Genomic DNA, 26,680 nt, shown 5'->3' on the forward strand with positions numbered 1-26,680 from the left:
CTCAAGAGTTTAGGGTCAGTAAGGTTTTTAGAGGAAAGTTGCATTAAATTGATCAGAGTGACCGTAAAGATTTTGCAGTATGATGTTTCAAAAGATTTCTATTTCAAATAATTGTTATAATTTTAAACCTTAAACAACATGTTTTGATCAAACATAATAAATGCAGTAGAAGAGACTTATGACGTATATAAAAACAAAACACATCCTTATGTAAATACATAAATAAACACGTTTTCGTTTGAACAAAACAACTTTAGAGAGACAGCCAAGAGTCTAATGTGTCCATGCACATGACCTCATTCAACTAGTGAGTGTCTTTCTCGTAATCGAGAGCTAAATTTAGCACCCCAAACCTGCCACTTCACACACATGCACCGCACATGCCCGCTTTAATGACCACACTTCAGTGTTTGGAGACAATTTCCCCTCTATTTACTCCAGAGAGTACAAAGCTCAGGTGGTGCCCAGTGACCAGGCAGAGTGGATGGATAAAAGGAGCAGGCTGGACACATGCAGGTCGTCTCAGGGATGGCAGTCTGGATTCAAGACACTGGGAATAAAGATTACGAGATTTTACAAAGAGCGACTTGTGCCTTATAAGACTCATAATGTTACCCAAAAACTGAAAACATGAACGAGGATCTGTAATATCGCTGTTTTAGAACAGACTGACAGTAGTAATGGAAGTCTTGTATGGTTATGGGATCAAGCAGTACATTATACTGCAGATGCATTATGGACATGCCCAAAGCTGGTTTGCATTAGTATCTACAATGGCTGACCTGCGTACAACATTTTTATACTTTTTTCCCATTTGGTTTCATCTACAATCAGCAGTGGGAGTGAAGCTGGTCTGGGTTGCTGTTGTGGGAGACTGGCTCAACTTAGTCCTCAAGTGGTAAGTACTGCTTTCTGTAAATGTCCAAGAAGAAAAAGAAAAAAAAAATCTTAAAAGAAGCATTTGGAGTCAGATTGAATGGATTAATAACCGAATGGTTAAAAATCTCAATATTAAATGTCTATTGGCAATGTAATGAATTTATCTTCTCTGGACTAAATCAGATTTATTTATTAAATCCCTAAACAGGCTTATGTTTGGCGAGCGTCCTTATTGGTGGGTTAAAGAAACTGTTTATTATGGCAACTTGACCGTGCCACAAATCAAACAGTTCCCATGACATGCGAGACCGGCCCTGGTGAGTGTCTCCTAGTGTTTCTCGTTGTATTCCAACACACTAAATCACAAGCAGATTCACCGAGGTTTCTGGCTGCTCTTCTAGGAAGTCCCTCCGGTCACGCGATGGGAGCTGCAGGGGTTTACTATGCCATGCTCACATCACTGCTGACCGTTTTGCAGGAATGTGACCCCCTAAAAAGATGGTGAGGGATTATTTCCTGTTTATATCTTTATATAGTCTTCAGTACGAATTTATAAGATAATACAAACTGAATACATGGAAATGCTCCGAAGACACAAGAAATCATCCAGAACATCTGAGAGATAAAAGGGAAGGAAGGAAACATTTGCTCAATCTTTCCAAGCCTCCAGTCTGACAGAAATACCTCATTAACTACTAATAAACTCATTTACCTTAGCAGCTCGGTTTTATCACCATATCAAGTTGTATATTGTAAAGATGCTGATTATTTCAGGTAGATGATGGGCTAGTTACTCATATATGTAGATTTTGAATGTCATTTTGAATGTTTATGTCATCTTGTTTTACTATTTAGTATTAATGATAAAACATTTTCCTTCTTTTGCACTTGTGCCCTATTCTAGGTGCTTGCAGGGTCTTCTTTGGGCCCTTTTCTGGGGTGTGCAGGTTTGTGTCAGTGTTTCTCGAGTCTTCATTGCAGCTCATTTCCCACATCAAGTCATTGCAGGAGTTGTTTCGGGTCAGTTGCATTGGATGTTTCTCACATTAGTCTCCCTTTCGAAACTTACTTCTTAAGTAATTGTTCACTTTCACTACACAGGAATCGCTGTGGCCAAGGCTTTTAATAGAGTGTCCTGGATCTATTCAGCAAGCTTGAAGAGTTATGTGCACACCATCCTCAGTCTTGTGTTTATTGTGCTGGGGCTTTATGCATTGTTGGATGCTGCTTCAATAGACCCCTACTGGAGCTTAATGAAGGCACAGAAGTGGTGCATTCAGCCTGAATGGGTCCATCTGGGACACCACACCCTTTCGCTGGCCTCCTCCGCAACACCGGGGTCCTGTTCGGCCTAGGGCTGAGCCTCCATTTGCCTATTCATGGTGATCTGCAAAGAAACAGGAACTTTGGAAACAGCGCCGTTTACAGGCTGACCTGCACAAGCAGCAACACTGCCACTTCTGAGCCTCTTAGACTCCTTCAGACCTCCCACAAGCACTCGAGCGCTCTTCTATACACTGTCTTTCTGGAAGAGCGCCACTGTGCCTCTAACCACAATAAGTTTTGTACCTTACTGCATAAGCACATTAGCAAATGTATACCACAGAATGAAAGCATATTAAACTCGGAAAACACATGCTGAGATTTTAAGTCTGCCTTTAAGTCTGTATTAGCCATTTCCCTCACTTAGTTTGTTTTAAAATCTTTCAATGTAAGTATTATTAAAAAAATAAAATAAAAAAAAAGATTACTTGATATGTCTTGATTTTAATGTATGCAAACTGAATTAAGCAGAGATATCATCAGGAATATCCAATGTTGCATGTGACCCTGGAGCACAAAACCCATCTTAAGTCACTTTGTTATATTTGAAGCAATAGCCAAAAATATATTGTATGGGTCACAATTATTGAATTTTCTTTTATTCCAAAAATTATTAGGATATTAAGGTAAAGATCATGTTCCATGAAAATATTTTGTAAAATTCCTTACGTAAATATATTAAAACTACATTTTTGATTAGTAATAAGAACTTCATTTGGACAACTTTAAAGGTGATTTTCTCAGTATTTTTATTTATTTATTTATTCAAATTATTTTTATTTTTTTGCACCCTCAGATTCCAGATTTTCCAAATAGTGGGCCAAATATCCCTATCCTAATAAATCATACATCAATGGAAAGTTTATGTATTCAGCTTTCAGATTAGGTATAAATATCAATTTTGAAAAATTTACACTGGTTTTGTGGTCCAGGGTCACATATATATAATGTAAAATATTATATAGAGCAATACATAATATAAATGTGTCATGATGAAAAGAGATCAAAGAGCTATAATTATATAATTTTTTAGGTATATTTATGCTGTGATATATTTTTGTTTCATCATTTTTCTAATTATTTGTTTGTGTTTTTATTAGTTTTTTGTTTGTTTGTTTGTTTGTTTGTGTTTTATCAAACTTATAATAAACTGTTCAATGACAGGTTTAGTTGTGACAACTTGCCCCATATAATGTGACAACATGCCCCTCTATAATAGACAAAAGCTGTCCAATGTGCCTAAAGAGACACTGATAAAGAAATAATAAACCAATGCTGAAAGAAATTATTAATCAAACTGTTTATTATTATTATTGATCTTGAACAACTGTTTATAGCAGGAAAATATATACTACACAACTGGTTGTATGAAATATGCTACAGTCTAAAAACAATATCAAGTGTTAATCTATTATAATTATTTTAAGAAATGCACAGTGTATTAAACAAATCTGTTTACAGAGACCTTAAAAAATTCAAAGTCACGATGAAAAGCAAAGCATTAAAATAGGCTGACATGTGTTCATCAGACACAGTGACATTAGTTCCGCCATCGAGCGACAGAACAACTAAGTTACCACAGGAACTGGACGACGTTAATTATATCTCTTTTCTTTGTGTTTTACCTGATACACTTTTATAATCGGCTGAAAATAGGGTGATCGTACATAAATCGTCCACGTCTGTTTAAAACAATGGTTACTTCCTCGTCTTTATCATTTTCCGTGAGACCCTTACATTAGAATTCTGTACCGGAAGTGGAGAGTGTAAACAGACCACGCGCGCAGTCATGACCCGTGACTGTCAGTGATGAAGCAGTGTTTCCTTGCACCACATGAATGTTTCCCTCACTTCCACAGGGATGCATCACTAAAGCGGCCTTCGACGGGTTTCGGCGATCTAACTGCATTCGGAAATCCAGCCGGAGTCAGAGCTCGTGAATCTTCCGCGGAGAAGCGCGATGCCGCGGCGCAAGGTACGACTGCATCCGACAGGCCATCATCGTGCGCAGCCTCGCGCACCTGCGTGCTCATGTAGCAGCCTTCACCTGCTCGCTACACACACACACACACACAGTATTGGGACACCCCTCTCTAATGAACTTCAATTTCAAATGTACACATCTCAAAGTGTAAGCATTATAATGAGGAAATGTGTTTACACAGGACCCTTTTTTATTCTAACATGATAATTCCTTTGTGTATAAGTCAAGATTCAAAAGAGAAATGATTGATTCAGTCAGTGTGAAGGTCTTGACTGCCCTGTGGAAAGATGAACACCTCTGGTCAGTCTTTAAATGCAGATTTTGAGCCAAAAACTCATCACCAAACACCAATGACTTGCACATGAACTATAGGGACAAAAGTATTGGGACCCCCCACAGTAAAGGGCACTTCCAAAACTGTGGCAACAAATATGGAAACATAATTCATGTGTTCAGAAATAGTATTTCCATCTCTGTTCCAACAGTTTTGAAAGTGTCTAAATTGAGTTTACTCATGTACAAGTCTTTAATGTTTGGTGATGAGTTTTTGGCTCAAGGTCTGCATTTGAAGTCTCACCAGAAGTGTTCAGCTGGGTTTCTGCACACCAGTCAGGTTCTTCACTCTCACTGAATCAGTCATTTCTCTTTGAACCTTGGTTTATACACAGAGTCACTGTCATGTTAGAGTAGAAAAGGGTCCTGTCCAAACTGTTGCTATAAAATTAGAAGCACACAATTCCCTTGAATATCATTATATGCTGAAACATTAAAATTTGTACTCATGGAAATTACTGAAGCAGTCAAACCTGTTCATTAGAAGAAGGTGTCCCAATATACTTGTGGGAATATAGTGTACACGCATGACATCCAGCAGTTTGCATGGGGTTACAGTCATCATAAGCCAGTGACTAGTTCAATTGAGTGGAAGTATCAACTGAATGCTCTGTGTAATTACATGATAAGAGTTTATACGTATGTAATGAGTGCATGCACAAATCATTTGTGTTTATTGTTCTGTCAATTCAGACATTTGTTTTTGTGAAAAGGCAGAATGTTAAAATAAGGTATTTTTCTCCAAGTCATATAGTAATAATTGCCTTATATCAAGTCATGTATTCTTCTGATAAAGCTGTGTTTACTGACAGGAGAATATTTTTTTTTGATCAGTGCTATTAAGATTCATTAGACTCACTCCAAATAATGAAGAGGTCCAGAAATGAGCTTCAAGGGTGTTAAAAGCATCATGACTTTATTCAATATTGGTTCATTGTACGCCCATATTTATATTAACCTAGTTAAAATATTTTGATTCAATCAAACTAAAATGTAAAAAACAATGTAGATTTTCTCACTAACACTTCATTAGTATAGAAAATAACATAGTTATAAGCTAATTCTCAACTTTTATTAAAATACGAGCAAACATTATTACAAATATAATGCAGATAATTATTTAAACTGTTGGAATTCAAATGAGAGACATGAGGAAAGGCTCATTTTCACGGGTCATGTGACGTGAGTTGAATTAACAGCGGGATCAAGCTTAAAGTGTGGAGTGCATCTTCATGAAAAGCTTATCGTCCCTTTAAAAGTATTTGTTTTTCATTTGTTTCAGTATCTGCATATCAATATAAAAAACATAACTAACAATTTACCATAAGATTTCATTGGTTAACCTTAGATTACGCTAGTTAAGATGAAATAAAACACAGACTAAAAATACTTCTAAAGCATTGATTAATGTGTGTTAATTCTTCAGCATTTACTAAAGCATTATTACAATCAAAAGTTGAATCTGTTAAAATTCAACCTGAGCTAAGATGAACTAACATTGTATTAACCAACATCAACAACAATAATGGTATGCTTATTGTTAGTTAATGCTAACTAATGGGACCTTATTGTAAAGTGTTAGTAAGATTTAATTTGCATTTGTCTGTTTCTAACACTTAGAGAAATGCGGGCAGTAGCTCTGAAGGGACAGAGGACTCTGACTTCTCCGCTGAGCACACGGACAGCTCAGAGAGTGACGTCCACACGGTGAGAAACACGCGGCTCACTCGCTCCTCACTGCGCCTCAGCCGAAACTCACAAGGTAAGACCTCGTACTGATCACGTACTCTGAGCTCTCCAGGTAGAGTGGAGATTTACTAATAATGATGCTGACAGTGACTTCGGGCTGTGGGAATAATCAAATTATGATGTGATTTTCTTTATTGACCCTTAATAAAAATGTAAAAAAGGTTTAAATCTTTGGTAATGGGTTGACTGGTAGGAAGCATGATTGATGGGGAACAAACCTCAGAGCTTTGTTTCTAGATTGCAGTCCTGTGGGGAACCGGTCTGCCCTGGTTTCAGAGGAGGTGGTGAACTCTTCCAGTCGGCGCGTTACTCGTAGTCAGCAGCAGGGGGTGTCAGTCCTGCACAAGAAATACCCCTTGAGGCAGAGTCGCTCCTCTGGCTCAGACACGGAGCAGCACGGGGAAACCTCAGAGAGGGGTAGGAGGAGAAACCACATGGCTTGAGTATCTCCATGCCTTGCTCTGCTCACAAGTGCTTCTCTTCATTCGCCTAGGTTTTTTTATTTTTTTATTAACGGCTCATTACAGATTTTCCTCAGTTCATACGACTTGTTAACCATTCAAAAGTTTGTGGTCAGTAAGAATTTTGTTTTCAAATTTCCTATTAATCAAAGAATCCTGAAAACAGTTTCCAAAAAATATTAAGCACCATGACATGTTTTCAATGTTGACAATAAGAAATGTTTGCTGAGCACAATAACAACGTATCAGAGTTACGAGTTATGTGACACTGAAGACTGGAGTAATGATGCTGAAAATTCAGCTTTGCATCACAGGAATAAACTTCATTTTAAAATGTATTACAATAGAAAACAGTTCTTTTAATCTGTAATAATATTTCACAATATTTCTGTTTAACCTGTATTTTTGATCCAGTAAATGCAGCCTGGGTGAGCCAGAGAGATTTTCTTTTAAAAACATGTTAAATGCCACCTTACTGACCTTAAACCTTGAAATGGTAGTGTACATCATTTTCATAATTCTTTGTTAAGTTGTAAAATTAGAATTATTTGAAGTAATGCATTAGACTTTTATAATATTTAATTTCATGTTATTTTGTGGCTTCTGCCTATTTTTTTCTGTTGTAGTTTGCACCACTCTCTATTCGTTTGTCTATTGATTTTGTTTTATACACACAAACACACACACACACACAAACACATATATATATATATATATATATAAGGTTCAAAGAGGAAAGAAGGGTCAAAGACAAAAAAAGGGTTTGAGCATAAAAACAGTAGGCTACTGCTTTAAATTGTTGTTGATTTTCCAAAGAAAAAAAAAACAAACAAAAAAAAAACAATTCCCCCGATTTACAGAAGACCTCCTCTAAAATGTCATTCAGTGTAACAATATTGTCAGGCATATTTACAACAAAACTCAATTTATGACATTAAAAGAGTAATTACTTTCACCCCAAATACTAAATAGGTTTTATTTAGTTTTTTTTTTTTTTTTTTTAATTTGCCACTATCCTAGGTTTTGCCCATTTGTTAGTAAGAATGTTTTACTAATTTAAAACCCAATAAAATGTAATATGCTCAATTATTCTTTTATATATTTTAATAAGTACAGGTGCATGTTTTTTTTATTTTTTACATAACTACAAGTGTTACACTGAATAACAATAGAATATAATTACAACCAAATTTTTACATTTTATTCTTTAAAAACTTATTTGAAACCTTAAATGTAGACTTGTTTTGTGCTTTCTATGGATATAAAATCACTTTTGTAAATGTATTTTGTAGGGATGCACGATAATATCGGCACAATATCGGTATCGGCCGATAAAAGCTTAAAATGACCATTATCGGTATCGGCCGATATGAATATTTCTGCCGATGAGCCAAACCGATATTCTCCAAGTGAAATAATTGACCTGTTTTTCAGATGTGAATGTCTGTCTATATTTGTAAAATAATAAATTTATGGTAGAATCAGTACAGAAGAGATACATGGATTTCTCTTCAGTAAAATTAAAGTTTAAATATATTAGTATATATTTGTATATATATCGATATCGGTATCGGCATCGGCCAAAATTATTTTGAAAATATCGGCATATCGAATATCGGCCAAAATCCAATATCGTGCATCCCTAGTATTTTGATGCGGACATCTTAACGTCTTTGAGCCATAAATACTGGAAAATAAACACCCTAAAATAGTAACCTCCGTTTAATCTGTGTTTGACAATATGTTGGTTTAAACACCAATAAAACAACCTCTTTTTCAAAGGCATCCAGTTTTTTACGAATTTAATTAAATTAAGTTTTAAAATTAGAATGAAAAAGTTTATCTGAAGTAAGCAAAAATATTTTGTTAATATTGCCATGAATTATAGGAACAATCACCATTTTATAATTAAGAAATGCAATTTTTAACATGAATGATTCATATCATTGATACAAAAATGTTTTATACTGCAGATTACCAATTGATGATACCATTCTAACTTAAGTTTTCATTTCAGTGCTGTTTTCTGTTTTGTTGGTCATCCAGACATGAAACAAAGCGCAGACCACGACGAGTCCCCACCCAGGACGCCCACCGGTAACGCTGCTTCCTCTGAGTCTGACATCGACATGTCCAGCCCAAACGTGTCTCATGATGAGAGTCTGGCAAAGGAGCTGTCTCTGAAAGAATCCGGCCTTGCTCACCGGCCCAAACGACGACGCTTTCATGAGAGCTACAACTTTAACATGAAGTGCCCCACACCTGGTTGTAATTCACTCGGTAATTGGATTCCAGTCCTTTATCTTAATTGTTAAGAATATTTATACTAGCATTAAAAAATTTGGAGTAAGATTTGTTGTTGTTTTTGAAAAAGAAAAAGAAAAGTCAGTTAGGTTCACCAAGGCTGCATTTATTTTATCAAAAATACAGTAAAACAGTAAAATTGTGATTATGATTAAAAATAACTGTATTCTATTTTCATTTATTGCTATTTATTCCTGTGCTGTAAAGCTGAATTTTCATCAGCTGTCACAGTGTCACATGATCCTTCAGAAATCACTCTGATATACTGATTTTGTGCTTGAAAAACATTTCTTTTTATTATGTTTTTATTTATGAATGTTGAAAACATTCACTCTTTGATATTTAGGAAGTTAAAAAGAGCAGCTTTTGTTTATTCTGGAAAACTCTTGTAGTACTTCTGAATTGCTAAAATGTCCATTTTGACCCATTTAATGAATTCTTGCTGAATAAAAGTATTTGTTTCTTTAAAAAAAAAAGTATTTGCAGAACCCAGACTTGTGAATGGTAATGTATTTGTTTCATTTATGTATTAATAGTGGCTTTACGTTTCTTCTAGCAGCATTGTTGTGTGTACAGGCGTATGCTTAAACATTTCAATCCCACCTTCATTCCTCCTCCAGGACATTTGACAGGGAAACATGAAAGGCACTTTTCAATATCTGGATGTCCACTGTACCATAACCTTTCAGCAGACGAGTGTAAGGTAAAGCTAATGTGTCATTTTGACTAAACCTTTATCCAGATTGTATTTCGCTACAACGGCAAGGTTTACCAACACAATCACACCTTGTGCTCAGGTGAAGGCAAGCTCTCGAGACAAACACGTGGAGGAGAGGATGCTGTCACAGCGGCAGGATGAGAATCGTCATTCCGCTCGGCAACAGGTAAAGCTGCGCACCGAGTCTTTAACGTCCAGACTCTTGTTTGTGTCCTACTAGTGACCCCCAATCCATGGCATTCTCTAAGCTTTCAGATTTTATGTGCAGTGAACATCACATGTTAATGAGCCCCAACTAGCTCTCACATTGTCTGAGTTACCTCCCCTTCAGGCCCAAACAGAGCGACAGCTGCGGTATAAAGAGAAGGTGACAGAGATGAGGAGGAAGAGAAACTCTGTTCCTCTCAAAGAGCAGAAAGACAAGTATACAGTGAGTGTCACATGCTCCATATTTGCAGAAAGAATGATCAAATGCCCGTAGCAGATGGATGTGTCTGTTTCTGAGCTCTCGTTGTTTGACGTTCTCCAGGAGCACAAACAGACCCACTGCAGCAGTCGTGAGCCTCTGCTGGAGAACATCACCAGTGACTATGACCTGGAGCTGTTCAGAAAAGCCCAGGCATGTGCCTCGGACGATCTTGTAAGAGAGAAGACCCATCTCATTTTCTCCCTCTTGTTTTCTCCTTCTCGCTCTCTTTCTCGTGAATCTGTAAAGACCGCGGTGGTCTGAGCCTTCTCACCACTGCATTCTGGGTTGTGTGATGGGCCTGCGCTGGAGTCCCTTCCAAACTGCTGGCATTTCTCTCATCTGTTGCATATGGGTGTTACTCAGAGTTATAAGCAACGTACTTTATCTGTCCTACCTTAAAGCAACAGCTCCAAACATGAAAACTCTGACATTAACTCGTGGCATTTCAGTCTTGTAAAGTGCTTGACTAAAAAGAAAATAACAACAAAATTGAGTAAATAATAACAGAATTATTTTTGACTGAACCGTTCCAACAAGAGAAAACCATAATCTTGAGAAGGAATGACATGACATCATCTTATTTTCTCCAGCTGATTTCTGTCTTTAACTTTTCATTGAGCTTTTCAATTTCTACATCGCCTTCTGTTTATTAATTAGTACCATCTCTGAAAAAACTCCATTCAGAGGTTTGAAGATCAGTAATATTTTTTTTAAGATGTTAACAAACCTTATGTTCACCAAGGCTGCATTTAGAACTGTTTAAATAACTTCACGATTGCAATTTGTTGTGCTGCTTGGAAACGCTGATACTGTCATTTTTGTTGGCTCATTTGATAAATAGAAAGTATAGAGAAAGTGTTTATTAGAAAGAGAAATCATTTGTAACATTATCAATGTATTTACAGTAAAGTTTAATGCATCCTTCATGAATAAAATTATTTATTTCTAAATGATGGTGGGGTATCTCTGTCATCAGTCCCTCCAGTCTGACCGGTGTCTCTCACCCTTCATTGCTCCTTGCAGGAAAAGCTCCGGCTGCAGGGACAGGTCACGGAGGGCAGCAACATGATAAAGACCATAGTGTTCGGCCGCTACGAGCTGGACACCTGGTACCACTCGCCGTACCCCGAGGAGTACGCCCGCCTCGGCCGTCTCTACATGTGCGAGTTCTGCCTCAAATACATGAAGAGTCAGACCATTCTGAGACGTCACATGGTAACTCTTTGAACCTTGAGTCAAAATGTTGATGTGTGTGTGTGTGTGTGTGGGTTTTGTATTCACACATACACCTCTATCTCACTTTCAATCAGGCCAAATGTGTGTGGAAACATCCACCAGGTGATGAGATTTACAGAAAAGGGGCTATATCTGTTTTTGAAGTGGACGGCAAGAAGAACAAGGCAAGAGCAAAGACATTCCACACAGCGACTCTTGATTTAGAGCTGGCTAACTGCCGGTCAGTCATTTACAATCAGTACCTGATTCTGCTTTGACACTGTCATTTGCCTTTTGCAGATTTATTGCCAAAACCTCTGCCTGCTTGCCAAACTCTTCCTGGACCACAAAACGTTGTATTACGATGTGGAGCCGTTCCTGTTCTATGTGATGACTGAAGCTGATAATACCGGCTGCCATCTTGTAGGATATTTCTCCAAGGTACTCCGTCCGTGACGCTGTGTGTTAGTGAGCTTCAGTAACCTTGCACACGTGATTATTTTGTAGTAATCAAAATACGTATCTGGGTTTAGGAAAAGAATTCATTCCTGAACTACAATGTCTCCTGCATCCTGACCATGCCACAGTATATGAGGCAGGGTTATGGCAAGATGCTGATTGATTTCAGTGAGTGCAGTAGATCTAGACACTTGTATGCTTTTTATATGTTATGTCAGTACTCTGTTAAGCTTAAACAAGATTCACATGGTGATGTTAAAGTTACATTTGCAATCATAGAATACATAATTTATGCCATGTCATTTTGTCTAAAAAAAAAAAAAAAACCTTAAGAACATGTCAGAATACTTCTTTTACCATGAGGTTATCATGTGCACTTGTTGATGCTGCATTTAATGGAAGACTTGAATGTGTTAATGTGTGCATGGCTTGTTTCTGCGCAGGTTACTTGCTGTCCAAAGTAGAGGAGAAGGTTGGCTCCCCTGAACGGCCTCTCTCTGACCTGGGACTCATCAGTTACAGGAGTTACTGGAAGGAAGTGCTCCTGCGCTACCTGAACAACTTCCAGGGCAAAGAGATCTCCATTAAAGGTACTTAGTGTTATGTTCAGTACTTACTTTTTTTTATTTTTTATTATTTTATTCAGCATATATGCATTAAATTAATCAAAGGTGACAATAAAGACATTTAGAATGTACGATGTAATGGATGCTTTAAAATTCTGTTTTCCAATCACAGGAATAAAATACATTTAAAATGTATTCCTATAGAATATCCTCACAAAATTATAATATTTGACTATTTATGGTATTTATACAAATATTCAGCCTTGGGTGAGCATTAGGGCTGTCAACATTTTTTTATTTAAAATATTCGTTGAATTTAAAGTAAAAATCCACATTTGAATGCAAAAACGTTGCATATATGAAGATTTAATGGTGGGTTTTATCTCCATCACACTCCATCTCAGGTTTTTAAAACATGAAAAATTTACTCTTGTGTCATTGGCTTTCCACTCTTTGTATTAAACTATGCATACATACATGATGCTGTTTTGTTTATAGTTGATTAAGCAACTTAATTAGTTATAATTGGTTTATAAACATTATTCTACACATAATGCACATTTTTCACAGATGATCGTGTTTTCTTAAGCTTTGAATAAACATAAGTATTTTATAGTAATCTTTTGATCGATGAGCCAAAAGATTTTCTTCACCCTACCTAAAATTATGCATCTTAAATTGAAATATATATATATATTATGATAATATTTAAGTACAAAATTCAACATTTTGACAGCCCCAGTGTACATGAGAGACTTCTTTTAAAGTCATAAACATTTGAACAGTAGTGTGTGTTCCTTTATCTTCCTTTTCTATCTGTGGATGCAACACTTAAAATTAAGAATAATTGTTTTCATTATTTGGCATATATTAACACTTGGGAGCAGAAATCAGCCAAGAAACAGCTGTCAATCCTGTAGACATCGTCAGCACTTTACAGTCGCTCCAGATGCTGAAGTACTGGAAAGGGAAGCACCTGATCTTAAAAAGACAGGTAACTCTGATTCTTATGTCTCTAGTCATTTTAGCAACAGACTGTTAGCATTAATTACATGCTTGTTATTTTGAGTTTTTTTAATGCGTTTAAATGGTTGAATGATTTCTAGGATCTGATAGATGATTGGAAAACCAAAGAGTCAGAACGTGGAGGCAGCAAGACTATTGACCCTGCGGCCTTGAAGTGGAGCCCGCCCAAAGGAACCTAAGACAATCATCTGCATGCTCTTCAATGTTTCTGTAGCTCAGCAGGTCGTGGTCACTACTAGAATAGCTCAACACATAGGAAAGTGGTTTCTTTGTTACAGTAAGATACAAGTAAAGCTGCAGTCCTAACTGTGTCCTGTATGTGTCACATGGTTCAGTTCCAACATTTTGAGTTACCTTAACTGCTCTGTTCGAGTTTTTTAAACCTTGTTAACATTTCAGCGAGCATCGTAGAACAGCTGCGTTGGAGATACTATCACCTAACTCACTGTTTGACTCTCAGTTGGCAGTTGTTTTACTGTTGTTGTTTTTTTAGTCATCTATTGCATCTCTTTGTTTTATTGAAACGACTGTTTGACTGTTAAATATTTATGTGGGGGGAAAAACCATTACAGTGTTTCTGTAACTAATGGTTTTGTGAGCTAAAGAGCTTCTTCTTTTTTTTTAATTTCCTTTGAACTAGATATGTGTTCCCAGCCCTTTTTGACATTTTAGCCAGAGTTAAAAGAGTATTTTATTAGCTCAAGTGAGACAAACCTGTATTTTGGAACAGACACATTTCAGTAAATGTGAAACATTAACCCTTCATCAAGTGTTATCTTTTCTAAAGCCTACAACGTAATCTATTAAGTGGAAGCTTCACTTGGTTTATAGCATGTCTTGCAGTTACTGTGATTTGTGAGCAGCCAGAATATCTTTAGTTAGCTGATAGACTTGTGAACTCCACCTGCTGGATTAACTCAGACTCCACTAATGTGCCAGCAGCATGAGTTGCTCTTGAGTTTCACTCTCCTCTCAAATAAACTCGTCGCTGTTTAACATGATGACGTCCAGTGAGTTCATGGGGTTTAACTGTTAATAAACAATGTGGAAATTCCTAAAAGGAAGTTGATCAAAAAAATAAATTTGTCGTTGTTAATCACCCATACAAACGAAAGTGAATGTTAATTAACTAATAATTTTGTTATGTGCGCGAACTGTTTCCTGTGTTTACTTTACGCTGTTTCTTTGGTTACAGTCAATGATTAAAGTTAATCATTTGAGGCGTAACTTATAACTTACAGCTGTTTTTAGTAAAATTGAAACTTGAAGATTAACGGTCTCAGCGTGTAACGTTAGTTCCAAACATCTATGACTTTGTTTATTTTGTTTATTCTTTATTTATTATTAACATTTTTATTTATTTATTTTTCAAAAAAAAAAAAAAAAACACTTGAGGCTGTGGTCGACCGTTCCTCTTCGAGTGGTTAATCAAGTGATAAAACACCATAAACCGATAGGTTACAGTTCATTGTTTTATTTGAGACGGGATAAACTCACAGACCGTAAAAGAGCCATTGGCTGTTTTACACAGGAAGCAGTGAACGAAGTACGTTACCAACATCCGTTTCCACAACACTGACACTAGAAAAGACATGATCATAATCATGTCTCACACTTGTTGTGGTCTTTGCACTTGAACCACTGATCTATAATATAGAACCAGAGGTGTAGTTGTAAAAAAAACAGCGATGGTTTACTAATCTATAATAGAACATATATAGATCAGTGACTTGAACCCTTGACTACTTATATGACGTATTTCCTGTGTTTGGCGCAAGTATTCAAGTTAGGATGAAGACCACAAGTGTAAGTAAAACTTCATTACCTGATAAGACACACTTATATTACTGTAAAAATGCAAGTGTTTGCATAGCTTTATTTTAATAGTAATTTCTTTGTAAAAAAAAAAAAAAAAAAAAGTCTCTTTGTATATAGAGAAGCCTCATTTAGAGGAGGATCATGTACAGGAAGATCTCATTTATGAGCAAGCAGACAGAGCAGCTAGAATGTTTGAGTGACAATACTGTTCACATGAAGCTGGTTTTAGATTAAATGACTTTAGACACAGGCATCATACTCCACAAGGGACCTGTGACTATTCTTTGAAGAAGCAGAGACCCCTCCCAGGGTAAAGAGTAGCCCTCCAAGAATCCCAATCCCAAACGCTGACAGCAGAGAGAGTCCAGCGACACTGAGACACTGGGCTCGAACAGAATCAAAGAGGAATCTAAACCAGAGCCTCTGGGATGTTGTGGTACAGAAGAGACAGACATTGAGACAGACATCCTCCAGCAAATCAACACAACCAGCTGCCTGTCTCGTCCTTTTCCAACAGCATTGTCCACTGTAACCAACCTAGTAATTTACTCAGTTCTGCTTCCAAACACATTCTTAGGTCATGGGTGGAGAATATGGTCCAGACGGGGGGTGTTCACAGCGTCAGTGAGAGTCTGCACAGCTGCCACGTGTGCAGCAAGACCTTCATAACACCCTCCAGCCTCGAACCACACGTCGTGTGCCATTCACACGAGAGACCTTTCGATTACAAGTGCTGCAAGTTCAGGTTCAGCCGATCTGAATAAGGACGAGTGCATTCATACAGGAGAAAGGCCATATACAGTTGGCTCTGTAGACGGAGATTCAACCGAACAGAGATTCTCAGAAGTCACTTGAGGAAGGTTCATTATGGAGCAGGACTGTGAGCTTTAAATTCTCAGCATTTATTTTAGCATGTTGATTTTAGATTGTTCAACAAAATCATTGCATATTCATATCTCAAAGGTTACTATAGTTGCTCTGTCCATAAGGCCTGTTTGTTCCCCCACTTTTAATGTAGTATGTTGTCAACTGTTTCCATCAAATTGTATAGAAAAATAATCAATAAATATCATAAATGTTTCTGAGAATACATGATATGTGGTAAAATTCTCATTTACCAAAGTGCAGAACTCCAGTGGATTCTTGTTTTCAATGTTGTTTGTTTTTACAGCAGTGTTTTTTTTTTTATTAATTTGTGTGGCATTTTTGTTGTTTTGTTAGTTTTTTTGTATTAAAATGTGTACAAAAACAAACGTACACTACTGTTTCAAAGTTTGATAAAAAAAATACAGTAAAAAAAAAGTACCCTATTAGTGTGAAATTATTACAATTACAGTTTTCTGTTTAAATATAATTTAAATGTAATTTATCCCTGTGATGGCAAAGCCGTATTTTCAGCAGCCATCACTCCAGTCGTCAGTGTCCCACGATCCTTCAGAAATCACTTAAGAAACTTCTCATCGCTGTTGAATTTTTTCAGGATTCTTTGAAGAAAGATCAAGAGAGCAGCATTTATTTACAATAGAAATCTGTTTAAACATTGTTAATATATTTACTGTCTTGCTTTATGAATTTCATAAAACCTTACTGAATAGTTCTTTAAAAAAAAAAAAACTTTACTGACAGCAACATTTTAAACAGTAGGATAACCCTCTAGAATCAGGCCCCACCGTTGACTATAGGAATGCACAGAATACATGACTCACTCCTCTTTGTTTTTATTTGTATGGTGTATTTAAGACACTTGCGGAAATCTGCATTCTTTCAGCACTTCAAATCTTTTAAAACTGACAGATGTTTCAAAGTGAATATCAGTCAAAAGCTGCTATTTCTTTCGAAATTTGCTTCAGCTTCTCTTTTTGCTCCATTCCACACGCCACTCATTCCAGTCCAGCAGTGTCCGGTCTGTTTGCCACTTTGCTTGATCCAGTTCTGATAAACATCAACAAAAGAAAGGATAACAAAAACTTTTTTTTTTTGTCTGTCTATGCAAAATTTTATTGCAACATGCATTACACATTTACCTTTTAGGAATGTCTGGAAAATGTGATTAATCATCTTATGACTCTGTGATACTAACTCCCATGGGTCTGGAAAATAAAACAGTGTCAGAGACCTTAGGGTGGTACCAGATTTCATTTTTGAAAGGAATGAAAACGAGGCTGTGAAGAACAGAAGCACAGGGCATTCAATAGATTTAACAACATATCGACAATATGTCAGCCTTGCTTTCATCTGCATTAATTTTAATTTGGTGTCTAACCTGACTTAAAGAAATGAAGCTACCATCCCTTGATCAGCAAGCGTAACCAGTACTATGCATCTAAAGATAAACATGACCTGAAGATCACAACGGAACGAGTGCTTACCCTTAGTGTTTGAGAGCTGCTTGAGCGCACCGCTCAGAGAGGAATCATCCAGCAGCACAGCACGGAGACACAAGGCCTGACACGCTGCCATGATTTCATCACGCACAGAAGCATCGCTTCCCAGACACACACACACAGTACCTGGGGACAAAAACAAATGCATCCCATAAATCTGTCATTGCTGTTCTGTCATAGTTAAGCATAAATTCCCTAATGCCATTTCAGATCATGTTATTACGTCTGACCTCTGTTTACACTGTATAGCAGAATTTGGGAGGTTTTCGTACCATTTTTTATTCCAATGAGATACGGTTTGCTGTTGTTCTTCAATGCCAGCTGCAGTTCTCCTGGCCTTAAAATCAATAAGACATCATTTTAACAGTCAATACAGTTTTTTTTTTTACAACAATATATGTGTAATAAGTCAGTGAACATAAAAGCAGATAAACAGACTCTTGAACAATGTCTCCAAGCCTCACACCAAACTTTATGGGAACTGTCCTTCCAAGCGCTGCTAAGAGGAACAGAAGTTTGTTAATTAGATGCATAATGAATCCTATTAATTGAAGAATATTGGGTTTAAGGGCCATACACAAGAAGACGGGCTCCTTCTGATTGGCCTCCACTGGACTGAGCAGTTGACCATCAAGCAGGTACTGATGCAGGACTATGGACAAGCGAGCCTCGTTGAGCGTTTCCATAACCACAGAACGAACCGCTTTGTAATTGGCAAACAGGTGGAGGACAGTGAACAGGAAGAACAGGATGAACGTCAACCTGAATAAAAGAGCACAAATCAGTATCTGCTACACACTTGATGTAGATCGTGGCTCACATATCTGGGTGTGACTCACAAGGGGTTATCTGTCACAAGCGGGATGAGTGCCAGGCTGACCAGCAGTCCTGCCAGGTTCACCAGGGTTTCCTTGTTAGGACAAGAAAGAAGAGAAATGACACACTGATACATGAAACCACTGACACATTTTGACCTACATTAAGAGGGAATTTTGCTGGGAAAATCAAGAAAGGACAGCGATTATGAAGTATATGAGAGAAAGTGAATAAAAACCTGGCTCCCATCTTTGGCGGAGATATCAGCCATGTTGTTTCTGCGAGCCTGATGGACAGTTAAGGCAGCTCTTGTTGCTCCACCAGCGACTCCTACAATGGACTGGAATTACAGTAATAAGGAATATGTCTAGAGATTTACTGTCGAGCTGATTTAAGGTTTAGAGGAAGATGTAGTTAATGTTTTACCTTAAATATCCCAGCAATGCAGACGATTAGAGTGAAAAAAGGAGGGAAATGAGGAGCTGCAATCTCCATGAACATTGCCACGTCATTGAGAATGTCAGCGAAGAGCCTGAAAAGACAAGACATGATTATGTAAAATATTTATGAAAAGTATTACATCAATGTTTTAGTTTGAGTACACTTTTTAAAGTCATTGGTGTACCGTACCTCCATTTTTTGGCTTCAGAATCTAACTTGTTCCTGAAATACAAGGTCACAATTAAGTATTAAATAAAACGAAACATCTTTACAATCTGAGTGGCTGGTCAAATATTACCCTTTGAGCCAAGCAAAAACTATTCTTCCTAGCATCCCAGTTCCATCTGAAAAAAAAAAAAAAAAGAGATGGGGAAAATGGTTAGAAAAGCATGCATTCAAAAATAAACATAAGTCATTTGTGCACTTACCCCTCAGCAGCCACGTTATTGTAGCTGCTGCAACTGTTGCTTCTTGATTTCCAACACCAACACCCTTCAGTGAAGCCTGAGTGGCAAGCGTGCCAGACAGAGAGCTGGAAAATGCCTTGGAAAACAGAAGACGGTGCTATATTAATACAAAACTATCTATCTATCTATCTCAATGGGGTCAGTAAGATTTTTTTAAATGAATAAACTATTACTTTTAAAGATTAATTAAATTGATCAAAATTGACAGCAAAGCCATTTTTGCACAAATATATTAAGCAGCACAACTGTTTCAACACTGATAATGATAATATATCTTTCCTGAACACCAAATCAGCATATAAGAATGACTTCTGAAAAAATCATGTGAAACTTTAAGATAATTTATTACCTTTGAAAATATATTCAAATAGAAAACAATATTTAAGAATATTTGATAATTATTACTGTGTTTTTGATCAAATAAATGCAGACCTGGTGAATGTCAGACACATTTTCCATCTTACCAACCCCAAGCTTATTGCTATTTCAAGGTAAAAAAAGAAATAAATACATAAAATAAAGTACTTTTATTAAGTACTTTTAGTATTAAGTATTATCAAACAATTAATTCTGGGGCATTTCTTCTGTTTCTGTCATTATAAAGGGTTAATATTATTATTTTATACTAAAAAGTTTCATGTTTGGCTAATGATTTTTTCCCAAACAACCAAATCAAATAAACGTGAGCACTACATGAGTGTCAGATCTCTGTCACTTGTACCTGCACAGTGTCCCAGAGCTGATACTGTAGGTAATCCTCACTGACACTTTCGGGATAGCCCTGCGGCAGGAACACACTCTGGCAGAGGAGAGGAGAGGAGAGGAGAGAGCAGTTAGTGAGGGCTCAGAGAGTGTGTGTGAGGGATCTGAAGGTGTCAGTCACGCACTTTAAACACGCCAGAGATCGAATTTCCCGCCAGTCTGCCGTCCGCTGCATCCTTCTGTCTCTTCATGCTCCCATCATCCTTCAGCAGGTATTTCCATGACTCCTGTGAGCCATAGCGCTCTGTGGCTATCACCCCTTCACAGTCCTCCTTCTCTGCCATCTAGCATCAGTTAACACGCGTGCATTAAACACAAACTTAAAGCCAAATGAAAAACCAAAAGCAATAACTTTAGGTCTTTTACTTTGAATTTTCACACTCAACTGTAACAGCAGTCTCACACATTGCACCTCATGCACATTCTATAACAAAATATATTTTTGAATGCAGTAGAGTTTTCTTTATGTTGCCACACTGTGTAAGTTCGTAAATTACTCATACGTAAAGGAGTTTCTGCTTCCGTTTTCAGTAGATCTGACTGGAATCGCCCACCTCATCCACGTCCCACGTCTCCTCATACTTCCGTGTTTGAATCGCTGCGTCATGGGCATGGCGCGGCTTCTGATTGGCTCGTGGAATTTTACGTAGGCGCAATAAAAAACATACAAAACGTGTGAGAAGATCCTCTGCTACTAGTTTTATTGATTACTTTACTTAATTTCCTTGTTTGTGTGGTTATCATACACACTGATTTGTTTTACTTGGTTCGTGTGTATCTTCCACTTAAAATGCTTCTAGAATATTTAACAACATATTTCTGCACATTCTACACATGTAGGATTATATTTCAATATTTTTTTTTTAATCAAATCCCACAAGTTTGTAAGAAAGAGTTCCATTTTCCAAAAATATGTTTAATTATAGTAATATAATGTTTGATCAGAGAGATGTGGGTGGGATGTAATGCCAGAGTAAAGTAAAGCCACAACTTACACAATAGTGTTCAGATCATCATATTTTTTCCTGACAAAATCAATATAATGCAATAAATTTCTGCTGAATCATATCTGCTGAATGTAAACTTTTCCATATTCCAAGCTTTTTCTGCTGCACTGGGGACACCACATGCCACGTGGGTGTCATGAAAATCATGATAATAAATGAGGAATTATTTGATTGTTGGATTTTAAATCAGAGGGATTGAGGCATCAAAAGTAAATAAGCTGTTTTAAAAATGGTAACTGTAATATTCTGATACACTGCTCATTACTGCTAGAAGTAGTACTATTACAGTAACTAAGTTCCTAGTCACTAGTTACTACCCAACACGGATTACCTTTACTTTTATTAGTTCAAAACAATCATGTAAAGCAATATATTTCTATCTTGGACCAGGGGCCTCAGCAAACTTGTCAGATGACCTAAAATGATTTAAAATAAGACAAAATAAGCATTCCAAATACAATGAGCTAAAACAACAACAAACATATGATTTTATTACTTTAGTATTGAAAATTCATCCCCACACCTTGGATCCCCATCTTGTAAATAAGTATTTACAATAATAATTGTAATTAATACAGTTATTATTATTATTTTTTTTTTTTTTCAAAGTGAGTAAAATTGAGTCAATTCATTATTTCTTTCTTTTCTCATCAAGTAAATCACAAACAACTGGGCCACCGGATATTTCTGGGGACTGTGGGGTCAGTAAGAATGAGAAAAAAAACATACAAGTGAGCATATTTCTCCATATTTGGACACAAGACAAGTGATTTACCTTCATGCCTGGACTTGAACATGGCATCTGAAAAATGCAGACAAAAATCTACCCTCAGGTCTGGTCTACTGTTCCCCTAGACCCCCCACTGCATATAAAATAATCCACATGCTTGATGTTTTGTTTTTTTTTTACCAAGGAAGAAGACCAGAAACATTACTGAATCTGTCAAGGCTGTAAATCATGCAGCTTGTCCTACATTTCTGTCCAATTAAGAGATCAAACACATGCAGTCTCTGTTTCCAAACACCAGCCCTGTGGGCCAGAGGCCTCAGGAACCTGATCCTTGTGACTCTGTGATCGCATAAATAGAAAGAGAAAGAAACAGTGTGGGAGAATGATTAATAGCAACACGAAGCCAAAACTCATGATTCACAGGGACACCGATGTACGGTAAACAGACCAGAGAGCGTAAGAGCTAAAGAATGTGAGAGGAAGTATGTCGTGCTGAGTGCGAGTGAATAAGACAGTGGGAGGGAGCAAAAAGTGTAGGTGTGGTGTATCATTCGGTCACTGCTGATTCAAAACAATTCTTTCACTCTCTGCCTCCTCTAAGGTCAAAACTGGAGCTGAAGGCAGAACTTCATAGTTCTCGTACATAGTTGACAACAAGAGGAAGTTTGTATGGGAAGTGGTCTCGAATCAAGTTGTGACAGCGACATGTGACACAGGACACTTGAACTTCTATCACTACATAAACTGAAAGAGTTATTAGCAGAGTACTGATCACCAGTCACTTTCTCTTCAAGCAAACACACCAAAGCTTTGGATCTCTGGTCAACCTGAGGAATCTGGGACCCTTCTTCCCTCAAGATCAAGTCTGGGCCGGTCTGTAAGTACTGAGAGCTTTACTTTCAATAACTGTGTTTCAACTGGCATGTTTTTCATTGCTGCTATCCTTCAGAAAGATTATCTTTTTGGAGGCTGACTTTAAAACAGCTGAGATTTCGATTTATCACGACAGTCTAGCCAAAACTAGCAACTGAAATTCTGTCAACATTCTTTTGTAATACTGTTGCCAGTCACTATCATACCATGACTGTCTCTGCCAATACCTGTTTTTCAAGCTCCAGCACAATAAGAGATCATAGAAAAGCACTTCATCTTAAATGCTTCAGAAAAATCCTTTTAAACTGTTCTAATATACACCTATTTCCCCTCTTACATTTAGTCTCACTATTTATTTATTATTTTTGTTATGTTTTTTGTTTTTTTTATTACTCCTATTAAAACTGAGAAGAGAAAATCACTGTCAGGAACCAGTTAAACCAGCTTGCTATAAATCACTGCTTGTTGTTTAAAACTGGATTCAGACAGAACTTGAAACTACACTGTAACCATTGCAGTACAAGATCATCAAAATATAGTAATGTGCCACTGTTTCCATGCCGACTCCATTATATTTACACTTTGTTATTTTGAACAGAGATGTGCGAAGTCAAACTAAACGAAGTGAAAGTTGAGGAGAATGCCTTCCTTGCACAGCCAGCGCCGGGGGCTGACTCGCACGGAATCACCTGTCAGGACATCTCCGAGCACACGGACCATCGGAAACTGGCCATTTGCAGCATCATATGTGGCATCTCCTGCTTCGGAATAATGTCCCTCATGTACTCGGTCAAGGTAACTAATGATTATTAGAACGATTTTATTGAAATATCAGTGCTGTTTGATTGTATTACTGCACTACTATTGTAAGAAGTACAACTAAGCTCTATTTAAACTTATTTTTTTACTTAATTGGTTTAGTAACCCACCCATGAAGTCTGAGTAAAGGTTTCAAGAGTGTATACAAACACAAGATAGGCCTATTTTCATGAGTGATGATCTTATTGAATAATTAACCGTTTCAGTTTGTTCTCATATACTGTGTTCAAAGACACTCAGCTGAGATCTGTTGCCAGAAACAGATACTGTTGACACACAATGAAACAAGAGTACAATGAAACTTAACGGCAGTTTGTCATGAACGACACGTATGCATGAACTTTTATCTAAGAATCAAAAAAAAAAAAAAAAGGAAAAGGAAATCTAACACCCTTCCTCATTTTTTTTTTCCTTTTTCAGGCTCGAGAAACAAAAAAAGACTTAAAAATGAAGACAGTCCAGAAACACGAGAGATGTTTAAGAAATACTCAGAAAGGCGTGTAAATGGGGAATCGGCTCCATTGTAGCCTGGGTGGTTTTAATTCTCATCTTTCCATTGCTTCTGGGATTCCTGTCCTATGTTGTAACCTTCATAGACTGACAGTGAAGACGCTTTCTACAGTTCAGTGAGCAACGAAAGCAAATGAATTGTAGGAGTGCAGAAACAGACTCTTTCAGTGCCTGCATTGGACACTGCATCCAGACCATCCAAGAAGTAACTTATTGACAATAGGTTGGACATTAACGGTCATATTTTAAATTGTTTTAAAATTTGCTTGTCCTCGGTTTGGATCAAAGGTCAACAACCTGCTACCTACAACATAAAAGGATTCATCAGTTTGCACAAAAGGACTAAATATAATTTGGATGCCTTTTGGTAGTAGCAAAACATACTGGATTATAATAGTAACATACTTAAATCACTGCCATTAAAAAAACCTGTAACTTTCAGGAATTTGTTACATGTATGAGATGGAGCCATGCATAAAAATACATCAGCACTGTCCAAACAAAAGCAACTTTTACACTTCAGCAAGCTGATTTTATTTATAATCTTAAATTGGAAATAAAACATTGAGACACTCACAGAGAGCATGACAAGTCAAATGTGGAGATCCAGATGTGGTTACATTATTAACATTCTGTTCTTGTAAATAAGTTGTATTGTTTAATATCGTGTGCTTTTAATGTTTTGTACACTGCATGTATTTCAGACTTTGTAATAAATGTGTAACAGTCAAAAAGCACCTGCTTATTGTGAACTTCTTACAAACAACTCGACAAAACAACGAAATACAAAACACAGTTCAATTGTATTCTATTAGAAATACAGAGCGCAGACTTCTATACAAGTTTACACACAAACCATTCAACGTGTTTCAAACACCACAAGCAGTATTAGAAATCACTACATCAAAGATGAACAGAAGCTTAAATGAAGTGAATGGACTATAGTTAGAGTCCCTGATAAAAGCACAGAATGCACCGAAACCTTTAAATCCTTTATGCTCGAGATGAGAAGCATCAAGCATAATCAAAAATCAACAATGCAAACTTTTGTCTCACTGGTAAACTCACTGTATTCAATGCTGACACTACAAAGTCTTTGTGGCGTCTCCTTTATAATGAAAGCCACAGGCCTTCCTGAGAGTGTATTAATAAGGCATTCAATTGAACCAAAGCTTAAATGTTTTAAAAGAGGAAAGCTTTATGAAACACTCTCTGATACGGAGATGTGGCGAGCAGGGAATCCTAGATAATCTTAACAGTTTGCCGCAGATTCATGTAAACAAGTGCTTTCTTTGAATGGTTATTAAAGGACAAAACAGATGGAGCCATTTCTTGTTAAATCTACAAATAAACACCATTACCTGTGGCAAAATATATAAAGAATGTGATGTATTCTTTACAGTACATCAGTAATAAAACATTTTACAGCTCTGCAAGTCTATTTATTGTCGTCTTGTTGAATTTACAGTCAATTTGAACATAATACATACAAATCCCATTGTTTGGTACAAAACAACCAAGACCTCTGCCTCAGCCTGCAACCTGCTGGAGTGCCATCCAGGTGTCTAACTCCTCAAGTTTGGCAAAGGAGGGACTCCAGCTGCTGCAAGTTGAGGCTATCCTCCATTCTGGAAGAGGCCTCGACACCTCGTCTGGTTCTACAGATCCCAGCGCTCCTCTGGGCTCCGCCCCCAGATATTACACCGACCAGAGGTTTCTTGGCTTCCTGGCAACACCCAGTTCAGGGAATTCGACAAAGCGCTTCACCTTTTTTGGGCCAACAACAGCCTGAGAGCCGTCACGCCGGTTAAGAGGCACCTCAAATATGGTTTCCAAGCGCCTGAAAGAGTTTGCAAAACTTGCTTCATTGATCAGAGTTTAAAAGAGAAAAAGAAACAGCCCACTAAACTCTAAAAACCTAATCGCATGCTCTTCAAGTCTTAAAGGGATAGTTTGGCTAAATATGAACACTTCATCAGTTACTCGCTTTCATGTTTTTCCAAACCCAAAAGTCTTGAAAACAGAACATGATATTTTTGAATGAAACACAGAGATTTCTGTCCCTCAACTGAAAGTCCAGGTAACAAAAACTGAAGATCCAAAAAGGTCACAAAGATGTCATAATATGAATCCATATGAATTGATTCACTCAAAGACTTGTAAAGAGATACGAATGCTTTATAAGTTTATTATCACATATGGTTATGTTTATTATGTCTTTTTGACCTGGTTGGATTTTTTGTTAGTCTGAACTTTCAGTGGAGTGACCGAAACTTTCACAAATACACATATATATTTTAATCTTAGTTTGCTTTTTCCAAGATTAACCAAAGTCCCATGGGTTTAGAAAACATGAGTGTGAGTAAATCATAATAATAACCAAATATATAGGTAACCAATTATTAAGTTGATAAATGGGCGAGTAACTCCATTAATCAGAAACAAATCATTTGGAAAATCTCTCACCCATCTGGAGGTTTGCTGAAGTTTTTGTTTGTGTAGATTTCCTCCAAGCTGAATCCTTCTCTTTACTCTGTAAAACACAAAACAAGAAATGTATCTTTGCT

The 26,680-nt window shown here is 37.1% G+C and overlaps 2 protein-coding genes, 1 long non-coding RNA gene and 2 pseudogenes across 8 annotated transcripts; 4 read left to right on the plus strand and 1 right to left on the minus strand.

Moving 5' to 3' along the window:
* Positions 1-176: 176 nt before the first annotated feature.
* On the plus strand, positions 177-2,578 carry LOC113047476 (glucose-6-phosphatase-like; annotated as a pseudogene).
* A 1,198-nt stretch (positions 2,579-3,776) lies between these two features.
* Positions 3,777-14,487, plus strand: LOC113047439 (histone acetyltransferase KAT7-like). Of its 2 annotated transcripts, none has more exons than XM_026208808.1 (15): positions 3,777-4,177; positions 6,140-6,281; positions 6,506-6,685; positions 8,776-9,009; positions 9,654-9,736; positions 9,831-9,917; positions 10,083-10,181; positions 10,281-10,370; positions 11,244-11,435; positions 11,531-11,620; positions 11,736-11,876; positions 11,969-12,062; positions 12,338-12,484; positions 13,348-13,454; positions 13,567-14,487. In XM_026208808.1, the coding sequence occupies exons 1-15, from the start codon at positions 4,163-4,165 to the stop codon at positions 13,663-13,665; spliced, it is 1,800 nt and encodes a 599-aa protein (XP_026064593.1). In that variant the 5' UTR covers positions 3,777-4,162; the 3' UTR covers positions 13,666-14,487. The 2 variants fall into 2 exon arrangements, with proteins under 2 accessions (XP_026064593.1, XP_026064592.1); XM_026208807.1 differs by having other exon boundaries at positions 3,781-4,177; positions 10,281-10,391.
* Positions 14,488-15,236: 749 nt separating this feature from the next.
* On the plus strand, positions 15,237-16,328 carry LOC113046533 (B-cell CLL/lymphoma 6 member B protein-like; annotated as a pseudogene).
* Positions 16,329-17,009: 681 nt separating this feature from the next.
* On the minus strand, positions 17,010-20,841 carry LOC113047457 (RUS1 family protein C16orf58 homolog). Of its 4 annotated transcripts, none has more exons than XM_026208838.1 (15): positions 20,561-20,653; positions 20,300-20,458; positions 20,134-20,211; positions 19,374-19,488; positions 19,244-19,289; positions 19,135-19,167; positions 18,931-19,036; positions 18,743-18,844; positions 18,528-18,598; positions 18,266-18,450; positions 18,127-18,184; positions 17,961-18,025; positions 17,674-17,814; positions 17,329-17,394; positions 17,010-17,236 (listed from the first exon to the last, which is right to left on the minus strand). In XM_026208838.1, exons 1-15 carry the CDS (start codon positions 20,579-20,581, stop codon positions 17,151-17,153), a joined length of 1,332 nt encoding a protein of 443 aa, XP_026064623.1. In that variant the 5' UTR covers positions 20,582-20,653; the 3' UTR covers positions 17,010-17,150. The 4 variants fall into 4 exon arrangements, with proteins under 4 accessions (XP_026064623.1, XP_026064622.1, XP_026064621.1 ...); XM_026208837.1 differs by having other exon boundaries at positions 18,127-18,187; XM_026208836.1 differs by lacking the exon at positions 20,561-20,653 and adding an exon at positions 20,678-20,841 and having other exon boundaries at positions 19,244-19,488.
* A 1,610-nt stretch (positions 20,842-22,451) lies between these two features.
* Positions 22,452-24,989, plus strand: LOC113047510 (uncharacterized). 2 transcript variants are annotated; one of them, XR_003276263.1, is made up of 3 exons: positions 22,452-22,788; positions 23,383-23,579; positions 24,024-24,989. It is a non-coding gene; the product is annotated as an uncharacterized LOC113047510 (long non-coding RNA). The 2 variants fall into 2 exon arrangements; XR_003276264.1 differs by lacking the exon at positions 24,024-24,989 and having other exon boundaries at positions 22,455-22,788; positions 23,383-23,580.
* The last annotated feature ends 1,691 nt before the right edge of the window (positions 24,990-26,680 follow it).

Source organism: Carassius auratus, chromosome 28, assembly GCF_003368295.1.
Source record: "Carassius auratus strain Wakin chromosome 28, ASM336829v1, whole genome shotgun sequence".
Taxonomy (NCBI): domain Eukaryota; kingdom Metazoa; phylum Chordata; class Actinopteri; order Cypriniformes; family Cyprinidae; genus Carassius; species Carassius auratus.